The sequence below is a fragment of the Vicia villosa genome, unplaced genomic scaffold, assembly GCF_029867415.1.
Source record: "Vicia villosa cultivar HV-30 ecotype Madison, WI unplaced genomic scaffold, Vvil1.0 ctg.001542F_1_1, whole genome shotgun sequence".
NCBI lineage: Eukaryota > Viridiplantae > Streptophyta > Magnoliopsida > Fabales > Fabaceae > Vicia > Vicia villosa.
Genome location: NW_026705659.1, coordinates 138,083 through 148,585, shown reverse-complemented (window position 1 = coordinate 148,585; position 10,503 = coordinate 138,083). Strand labels below are relative to the sequence as shown.

At 31.6% G+C, this 10,503-nt stretch overlaps 2 protein-coding genes across 3 annotated transcripts; one reads left to right on the top strand and one right to left on the bottom strand.

Moving 5' to 3' along the window:
• The first annotated feature begins 212 nt into the window (after positions 1-212).
• Positions 213-2,522, top strand: LOC131635767 (uncharacterized). 2 transcript variants are annotated; one of them, XM_058906405.1, is made up of 6 exons: positions 213-390; positions 509-566; positions 1,374-1,513; positions 1,626-1,691; positions 1,790-1,844; positions 2,291-2,522. In XM_058906405.1, exons 1-5 carry the CDS (start codon positions 253-255, stop codon positions 1,832-1,834), a joined length of 447 nt encoding a protein of 148 aa, XP_058762388.1. In that variant the 5' UTR covers positions 213-252; the 3' UTR covers positions 1,835-1,844; positions 2,291-2,522. The 2 variants fall into 2 exon arrangements, with proteins under 2 accessions (XP_058762388.1, XP_058762389.1); XM_058906406.1 differs by having other exon boundaries at positions 1,622-1,691; positions 2,291-2,519.
• Positions 2,523-6,566: 4,044 nt separating this feature from the next.
• On the bottom strand, positions 6,567-9,597 carry LOC131635753 (rop guanine nucleotide exchange factor 7-like). The gene is made up of 7 exons (XM_058906392.1): positions 9,275-9,597; positions 9,063-9,185; positions 8,790-8,944; positions 8,575-8,649; positions 8,188-8,478; positions 7,577-7,933; positions 6,567-7,403 (listed from the first exon to the last, which is right to left on the bottom strand). The coding sequence occupies exons 1-7, from the start codon at positions 9,540-9,542 to the stop codon at positions 6,843-6,845; spliced, it is 1,830 nt and encodes a 609-aa protein (XP_058762375.1). The 5' UTR covers positions 9,543-9,597; the 3' UTR covers positions 6,567-6,842.
• Positions 9,598-10,503: the final 906 nt, after the last annotated feature.

The window sequence follows — 10,503 nt, the reverse complement described above, 5'->3', positions numbered from 1 at the left end:
ATATTATACATATAATTCGGATAACACTAACAAAATACATTAGTTTCTTTTATGATAGACTAATCAAAAAAATATTTAGTTTTAATGATTATTCTTTTCTCATTAATACCTATGATACAAAAATGGGATCTTTTTTCTTAATTGGAAAATTCTCCGCGTAAAGAGATTGAACATAGTTTTGGCATTATAAATAGCACTCACACCATTTCTGTTTTCTCAAAGACAACAAAGCTTGATAACATATCTACAAACATGGATAACAAAAAACAAACACGTTCTTCTTCATCATCAACCAAGAAATTCGATCAACTTTTCGGCCCGAAAGAGGCTTCGCCGACTTCTTCTTCCTCCGTCTTTGGCTCCATTTTTCCTCCACCACCACCGTCCTATGTATGCATGGCTATTAACTCCGTTTGTTTCCAAGGCTTTATTTTAATATATTTATCATTATATTACATGCATGAGTTTTACATATTATAATGACCATAACATGTTTTTAATTTGTAAGGTTGAGGGAAGAGGATCAAGAGCACAAGAAGTGGGAAGCAAAATTCTTGGAACACCTGGTAAATTATTTAATATATGCATTTATATATAATTTAAAATAACTTCAAACTATATATATCAAATCTTGTCTTACCACTAGTAGTTGGGGTGGCAAAACATACTTGATATGGGATATAGTGTGTTTTGTCTTTATTTTTTTTTGGTAGATCGGAGAAGATTTTAGACTCCCACGCACGGTCATTAAAAAAAAAATTATAAAATTTTTAATAATTTGGGTGTAAGATGTATATGTCTACCCATTCCCTCTTTATTTTCTTTGTTAGACGGAACAAAGATTTTCGGTGCAAGACCTTCAACTATGTTTGTTCCTCTCTATTCTATTTTTTTCAAACTTTTGCAAGACGGATCAGACATGTCTGTTTGTAACTCCTAGTCACTAGAAGCATATATGGCTATAAAATAACTTTAAATATATCTACCTATATTTAGTAAAATGTTGGTTTTAGGAAGTTCTAATAGTAACAAAGAATACTAGTAGCAAACATTAGAATGATTTTTTGATCTACACCTTTTAATATGTCAACCCATCCTACCTTTATTAAAAAGAATTTCATTGAGAAATTCTTTTAGTGTGCAAGGTCAGTATGCCCGCTTATATCTTATCCTCATTTTTTTCATAGATAAAATTTAGGCCACAACAGATAAATTTTAGGCCAATTTATCCGTCTCTTATTTTGAAATTTTACGAGATAGATCTAAACGAAACAGATATGTTTGACATACCGACCATAAGCATATATGGCTTTAAAATAACTTTTAATATGGCTACTTTTATTTAGTAATATTTCTGTTTGGATTCGTTTTAGGAACTTCCAATAGTAACAAAAATACCAGTAGCAATTATCAGAATGTGACAGGAGAACCTAGCTACTTCAGTTCTTCAATCCACTATGGTGGCCAAGAAAATTATTCCTCACGAAACAGGACCACTGAATCCCACCATGTTGTGAGTGCCATCATTTTCATCCTTTTTTTCATTTCAAGTTTATTTGATATTCAAGTATTTATATAATGATTCTGTGGCTAATACTAATTTTGACCTTTGTAATTGAAGAAAGATAAGAATCATGGTGATCTCAATGGCAGCAATTCAAACAGTGCCTCAAGAGGGGACTGGTGGGAAGGTAGGAATAAGAATCATAATCTAAAAACTAATAATTCAAAATGAACTATTACTCATTTTCATGGTTAAATTACATTTATATTATTTGGGTTTTGACAGGTTCCCTTTATTACTAAATCATTGTGGCATGGTGTGAAAACTTAGCACCTTGCAGGTAAATATTTCTTCCCATGGTTAATAAAAAAAATTTAATCTCAAATAGTTAGTGACTAATTATTAATATATATATTTATACATTTTAATCTCAATTCATTTTAATCCTTAACTCAACTGTTTTAAGGCGGTTGATGATAAATTGATCTAAAAAAGAAAGTTCATACTATTTCTCTAACGAAACATAGACACTATATCGGACACAACACAAATTTGTCGATATTAATAATAATTAAAAAATTAATTGATTAAATGTAATCACATGTTTTCATGTCTTGATATGTTATTATCGGAGATCGGCACATATCAAACAACAAGCATATATATTTATTCTAAAGTTTCGTGCTACATTTATATTTAAAATGATTTCTCTGATGAAAGACTTGATTTTGTTTTTTTTTTATATTTAAAATTATAACAAAATGTGATTTTGTTTATATGTTGCAGGATGAAGATCAACCATATAAGCTAGAGTGTGCTCTAATTAGTTCTAAGTTTAAAGAAAGAAATAAATAAATATGTTATAATCGTATGAGTTAGTATCCTTAATTTCATCCAATAGTTGGGTCTTTTTTTTCCTAATATCGGGTATAATTAACTAAAGTGTTAAAGTAGTTTGGGGCCTAAACTACTTGTGGTTTGTAGTTTTTTTTTATATAAATAAAGGTTTTATTTTAGACTTTGTTACGATGATATGTTGATATTTCTTTATGATGTCTTATAATATTTATCATATTTAATTGTTTTACATATGTTGAGAGTATATATAATAAATAAAAAAGAAAATAATGATTTTACTTCATTACTGATATTTAGTATTATTATTATATTTTTATTATCATAAACTCGTAGACGAAAATAATTATTTTAAAATCATAAGCATGACTTTTTTTATTAGCGGATACAATTTAAAAATAACAGTTTAAGTTAATTTTTCTAGTATATATCAATAAGGCTCAAAGTAGTTAAAGTGACTTTAAAACTACTAGTAACAATATTTTTGAGACATAAAAAATCATGTTGAAACATTATCAAATTTGTCTAACAATCCTAAATTTAACTAACTTCATTTTTTTTAATAATCAAATGCATCATTTTGTTACCTCTGTTTTTATTTAATGATATTTTGAATTTTTTGTAATTAAAACTCAAAAAGTAAAAAGAACTGAAATATTATTAAGACAAAACATACAAAACGATCCAATGCATTTGACTTTTTTTTTATTACAATTAAGAAGAATAAAACATATAGGATAATCTAGATAGGCGAACATTCTCTAAACTTTAATTCCTTCACATAGCACTAATCCTATCTATAATGATATTTTCTTTTAAAGATGAGTAAGTGGGTTTTTATTTTTAAAGATGAGTAAGTGAAATTTAGTACTTAGAAAGATAATTGGAAGCTTACTCTATAATAAAATATATTTTTAATGAGATTATGAAAACAAAACGAAATAATTTTTTTGAAATTTTGAACAATAATATAGGATATATCTCTTCGGTTGGCTTGTGGACTGATAGAAAAATGTTTTAACTTTTTCGTACTTTTCAAATTCTTTATCTCGAAATTATATTTTATTTTTACTTAAAAAATTTATATACCTTAGACTATCTCCAACAGAAGGGTCATTTGTATAGTTCGCTAGCCGTACACTAACTTTTTAAGAAAAAGCAAAAATTGCAATTGTGCTAGATGGAGAACGTTGCATTGCAGTGCAACGATTGCATGGAATAAAAAAATATTAAAAATTATAAATGTGGTGTGTTTCAGCTTTAATATGAATAAAATATTAATATATAAAGTAAAATTGTGGGATTCAATAGGTGTCTTTTAGAGTTGCAACATTGGAGTGATAATTGAGTGAATTATTTCAAGATGGTGTGGCTTAATGGGTCACACAAAGAACTTAAAAATGAGTTGCATCATTAGAGATGCTCTTAGTTAGGAGTTGAACTGATAGCAAAACATATAGTTAGGAGTTGAACTGATAGCAAAACATATAGTTATCACTTTGAATGCCACGTGGAGCGACATAAATCCATTTAGCTATCCCCTCGATTTCCACCTGGACCGATAGGAAAAAGGCCTCATTTTATCTTTACTCCATGCATGTTAACCACGGGATCCTCCATGGACTATTTTCTTACGCTTAACTGACGTATAATATTGAGCTTTTATAAGTTATGCCCATGAACCCTTGATACAATTGAATCGAGAGATTTTAAATTGGATTATTTCCCCAACCAAAAGATAGCTTTTCCCTAAGATGAACTCACGAACCGAGTAGAGATTTCACCAGTTGGTCCCAATAACTAAACAAAACTTTTGCAGGATGAGACTTTTAATGGTTGATCTCAATAACCAAAATGAATTCTATAAGAGTATCACAATATTGAAATGGAAATAGCGGAACAACGCCAATATAACTCTTTCCTTACTGGAAGTTTTCACTCACAAGGAACTAAGACAACTTTGGTGAAAAAAATATTTAAAGAGAGAGAATGGAGAGATAAATCGTAAATAATTAGGAAAACTTCAAATTATATATTATGTGAAATAAACTGAAGTCCTCCTTTATATAGAAAACTTTTTGGCTTAAAATGGAAACAATCCATGGGCCAAGTTAATGGTCTAACCGATTAGGCTTATTGATTAGGTGCTTCAAATGATTGATTATTGTTGGCGAATATGGATGGTTTTGATATAGAGTCGTTTTCAATCATTAAGAGTATGTCATTATCGATTAGAGATTCAATTCGGCATCATCTAATCGATTCGACTGCTTGAAAAAGTCTCATAATCAAACAGACAGTTCCCTAATTGATTATCTAGGCCTTAAAAATATTTTCAGGAGACTTTGTCAAGTAAAAAGAGGCTTTAAAAGTATTTTAAGTATGTGTGTGTGTGTTATTTGCCTCAGTATCTTAGGAGTTACTATCCTACTTTCATAAGATACTAGTCACTCAGATAGAAACAACCAAACGAGCTTTTACACTTTCTTTATTTCACAAATCTAAAGCTTTCAAGTTCCTCTGTTAGATATATTGATCATATAATCACTTCACTAGAAATGTATAACAGCATTGGCGTATAACTCTAATGTAGAAGAATTTATTATAATATTCCATACATCCATTATTTTTTCCACTATCATGTCTGCTTTGACCATTTTTACCATCTTCACCCTTAATTTATTTCCTCTCTACCGCAGGTTTATCCCAACTTCTCACATTCTTTGTTATGTAATACCTACAAAGTAATATGTAAGAAGTTCAAAAGACCTTTGCAACCAAACTCATCAAAGCGGTGTCGCGGTCGATGATAATTACTTCGACATGTCTTCTTTGTCCTTCAACATTGTCTGAGACACCTTTAAAGCCCAAGTAACATTTTTCTCTTTTTTGCACTCTAGAAATGCAAAGCTAATTGAATAAGTCTTCTTAGTATAGGTAAAACCAACAATTTCCAATAGTGAAAGAATGTACTGGTTGGTCTTATACGTTAAATCAATGATGAGCATAGTAGGAAACATGTTGAAGAACTTGCTGGAATCTGGATGTGTCCAAAATATATCTCTAACGCTTACTCCATCCTCATGTGTTCGATACCTAGATACATAATTGTTATCATCCATAAATTTCAACAGTTGTTGCATTTCAGTTCTACCCTCCTCAAAACCTTGTTATTAAGGGCTTGAATATTGTAGACTTGCTTGATATTTGAGATATTTTCGGGTCTTTTCCGTTTCCAAGTTGCAAGTATGTTTTTCGGTTGCACCATATTCAATGGCATGTCTGAAACGATTTCCTTCTCTTCTGGCATGAGGCGCATACAATTGGATGTTCGACTAACTTTTTACACATGTCATGGTTATGTAAACCACAAATCACATTAAATCTCCATTTGTTATTTCACGATAAATAATCACTTAACTTAAAGGGACACTCACATTTTCTTGAATCAGTGTCATCTTGTTTGAATTTCCATTGAGGAGTTTTATACTTCCCACTTCTTTTGCATGTTATTGTCATAAGTGCAACTCTTTTATCCGAACTATTACTAGACCTTTCGATTACGACACCAAACCCTAATTTGGATGTCTTCGTATGAATCCATTGAAGCATATGATCGCGAAATTCAAACTATTGTCCATTTATAAATTAGTTATGAACATCAAAAATGGTTATGGAGTTTGACCATGCAAGGTGCTTATTATTGAAAATCACATTTGATATTCCCTAAAATGCATCTCTGAAAATGACTGACATGCAAAGGTAGTAGATTTTCAAATTCTTGTTTCACAAATCCGAAAATACACTTGCGAAAAAGTCATTGAGTTGCTAAATTAGAAATAAATTGATAAGGTTTGTTCGCAAATGCATCTTCGAAATAAATTTTGAAAAATATATGGGCCGATGAATAGTTGGCATGTTTAAGTGAATTTCGAATATACATTTTCAAAACTGAGAGGCACTTTTAGATTTTTTATAGGGTGTTTTTCCAACTACAAGGATGGGATTAGCAATTTCTTTATTGTTTTGCAAATTAAAAATAAATTGATTGGATTTGTTCAAAGATGCATACCCATAACAAATTTTGAAAAATATATGGGGTGAGGATCAGTTGAACGTGTTTAAGTGAGACAAAAAATTCTTTCAAAAATGTATTTCAAAAAATGGAGGACAAATTTAAGTTACTCAAACTGACATAATTGTTACACTTTCTTAGGTAAAATTTCAAATTGATCATGAATGGATCATTTTTTAAGAGTCCACCTTGAATCAATCAATAAATAAATAAAACAAATAAATAAATAATACACAAACCATGTTCTCGACCTATAAACAAGACCATTGAACTCACTCTCAAAGAATTCTACTCATACAATTGGTCCTCTAAATTGAACCTTTCAGATTTCAACCATACTTTTCTCTTCTTTTTTTTTTCATTGGACTCTATAAACTAATGATACAATGAAATAGCACTCTTCACCCATCATTTTGTCTTGCTTTTCATAGCACACGTTTCTCTCTTCCTCTCTTGTTCTTCTGTTTTACTCCAACTTGAATTTGAGCTATTCACCTCATGACTTGTTGAGTTGCTAAACACCTTTGCTGCTTTAACCTCTGCTCCAAGATAATTCGACAACACTCTCTTCACACCGAAACCGCGCCGTTGAGGCTTAACGATTTCGTTTTTGTTGCGTATAAAAGGAGTTATCTCTACCTTTAAAGGACTAATCAGTGACACAGGTGAACTACTAGGTGTGCCAAATTTTGTTTTGTTGTGTTGAGTGTCTGAGACAGACACTAATAATTGTTGTGAAACCTTTTTCTGTCCTCTCCTATGATCCTGGAGCATTTGACGCACGTTGGTGCTCTCGATTTTCCCAGACTCCTCAACAGAAACCATGTTAACCATTGGAGCCAATGGAAACCTATCTGAATGTTTGGTTAAGTCATCAACATATAGTAAATCATCGATACGAGCTACTATGTTAAATGCCATACTCTCCAAAACTCTTGAATAGCTTTCAAGTATTGATTTTCCAACATCCTGAAATGTTTGAAATGAAAACATGTCAATGTGTTGTAACATGAAGATTGCAATTGTAATACTTCCTCTGTTTTATAGATTGTCCAGATACATTAATTATTCAAAATAAATTTTTTCTTATAAATAAGACCAGAGAGAGAAGAGAGCGTATAAGAGAAAGAGAAGCATGGAACCTTGTTGCATTGGATCTTGGTGCTATCCAATGTAGTTTGGCTTAAACCAGGAAACCGCTGTTTCAAAGAAAGTAGAATGTTTTCAGCTCTTTCTGCAAGTAATTCTCTCTTATCTCCATCAACTATGAAGTCCTTGACAATGTCCCAAGACGACTTTGTAGTCGAACGGACAGGATAAAGTGGCGGTCTAGAGTGAGATCTTCGGTGCCATACGAAAATTGCGGCTTCCAAACGGTTAGCAATCTCTAGTGCAACATGTTCATTGGAGATGTCTATGCAATCAAGCAAGCACTCTTGAGAGAATTGGTCTGATGTGATGTATCGGTAAATAAAATCGCCTAAGCAAGTTCTTCCATTCTGAAAGTTCAAACAATGTATCATATAGGATCAACAAAAACAACAACCAAATTAGTTTTTCTCAATAGATGAGATCGGCTACTTAGATTATACGACAAAGAGTCATCTTTAAGGGCATACAAGACAGTCTACCGTACAGATCTAAAAATTGTATAGAATCAATAATGTAACAGTCATTTTCATATACATTTTTTTACTATTTCTTTCAATGATATAAAGATATAGTCGAAATCTATGTATGTGGAAAATCAAACCTTAGGAAGGGATTCCAAATAGGCCTCAGGAACTTCCATATCAGCTAAAGCAATGCTGTTGATAGACATGGCTGCTTTAAGTATTTGGCTAGCGCATTCGCGTGTGTGATTCAACTTCTTTCTTGAATTCTCACTTAGACCGGAAGGCGGGACACGAGGTACAGGGAGCCACCACTTCTCCTCTTGCCTCTGATTTCTTTTGCGAAAAGAAGCCGTTCCATCTGCATCTGGCGCGACAATTCCTTGGTCCACATACCAAAACTCCATGGCTGTGCAACTATCTAAAATTTCCTGTTACAAATGAAAAAATGTGTATGAATGTTTCAGATTGCGATTACTATACCAAGAACTAGCATACAATGGAAGAATCAAATTGAAAAAACTTACAAGAAGCATGTTGTCGAGTTTACGCAGAGCTGGAAGATTCATACAAATATCTGATCTTGGTCTGCAAGTCATTATCTGCATAATGCCACCATGTTAGAAAAACTTCTTAATTCTGACTTCTCTACTAAATATATGAAAATATCACAGTTTCGAACTCGAGCCCTGCACATTCAATGCAGGGTCGGTCGTCTTTGAGAGCGTGCATGACAGACTACCTCAAGCTTACTACCATCCGGAAAAGTTTGCCAAGAAGGCATTAACTCAACAATATGATCACCAACACAAAGAAGCCAATCCATTTCTCTCTGCCACATCTCTTTCTTCTCACAAGGCACAGGCTCTAGTCTCCATAATTGCCCAAATACAGTTCCTACATGTTGCATTAATTCCCAATCAAATAAACAGTCACCAAAATATCAACAGTTCAAACCACATCAAAACATTTAAAGCACTTTCCAATGCAAAAAAAATAAAAATAAATAACATACCACACAAATTAGTAATAGCATTTGAGATAGCCAAAGCAGTGCTAACTCCTTTTCCACAACCTGACATATCTTCACCAAGCAGTAGTTTCGCAAACCTTTCCTTCATCATATCTACTCCCGATCCTTCAATTTTCATAACCATTCAACATCAACAAACAAACTCCAAAAGGGTAATTTATAGAAGCATCATATGAAGAAATTTAACAACTTACCAGAAACTTTTGAACTGATATTAGCAATTTTCTTATCCTCAACTTGAGAAACAGGTTCATTTTCTTTTTCATCTGATTTACTATATTTGAACACAGTAGTAGCTTTCCCAACAGGAAGAGATGTTTTTGCATGTTCTGTCAAATCCGAAGAACATGAACCAGTAGAACTAGTTAACGCCTTGTTCTTAACTACTTTACCAGAAGAAGAACAACACGACCCATCTCTTTTCTTGTGAGAATTTTCACCATTGTTGCTTAAAGTCTCCATCTTTTGAGGATTATATTGAATCTGTTTCAACGTGTGTTGAAAATTAGGAGGAAGAAGGAACGTGTGAAGTGGGTTATATAGTTGATGAATGAGTTGAATATTGAAGTGAAGAGACCGTTGAGATTGCTAAAGTACGGAAAAAATAAAACATCTTGGAAAAAGACAAGATAATGAACAACGTTGTAGCTTTTTTTAAGAAAAAGTTTGTTCAAATACGATTCCTGATGTCACATGGTGTTCCAACGTCTCTTTGGCTTTCGGTATCAGTATAGTTTAACCCAAAAGCTACGTTCAAAATAATAGTAATTTATTTTATTTATTTATTTATTTATTTAAAAAGGGTAATGAATATCTAAGTTATTAATTTTTTGTTATTTAACATTTATTAAGTAGTTAGTTTTTTAATTTAACATATACTCTAATTAACTTATTAACTCTAATTAACTTATCAGTTACAAGATTTTAGTTAAAAAAAATTATTATGAGCAATAAATTATCAACTAGCTTTCATCTATTTATTATTAGAAAGGATTAGAAAAAATATTTTTTTAACTTTTTGAACAACTTTTTAATCTAATTAATGGAGTTTTTAAAACTCGTTTTGAACTTTGTTATATCAAGAACAGGGGGCTAGAGAGATCGGATAAGATTATAGGATCGTAGTTGTAATTGACTTGATACAAACTGATGAATTAATCAGTTAATCAATCAGAACAATAAATCAGCTGCATATTTTTTAAATGGGTCATGCTAACATGTGACCTTAGGGCACATGTTAAGTATACTATAATTAAAAGGGTCATGCTAACATGTGCCCTTAGGGCACATGTTAAGGATACTATAATTAGAAAAAGTTAAATATAATTAAATACAATAAAGTTATATTTAAAGTTTCGATACATTGAATGCACAAGTTCCAAAAAAAATTTCTGTAAATATCTCATTAACTTGTGCCCTTGGG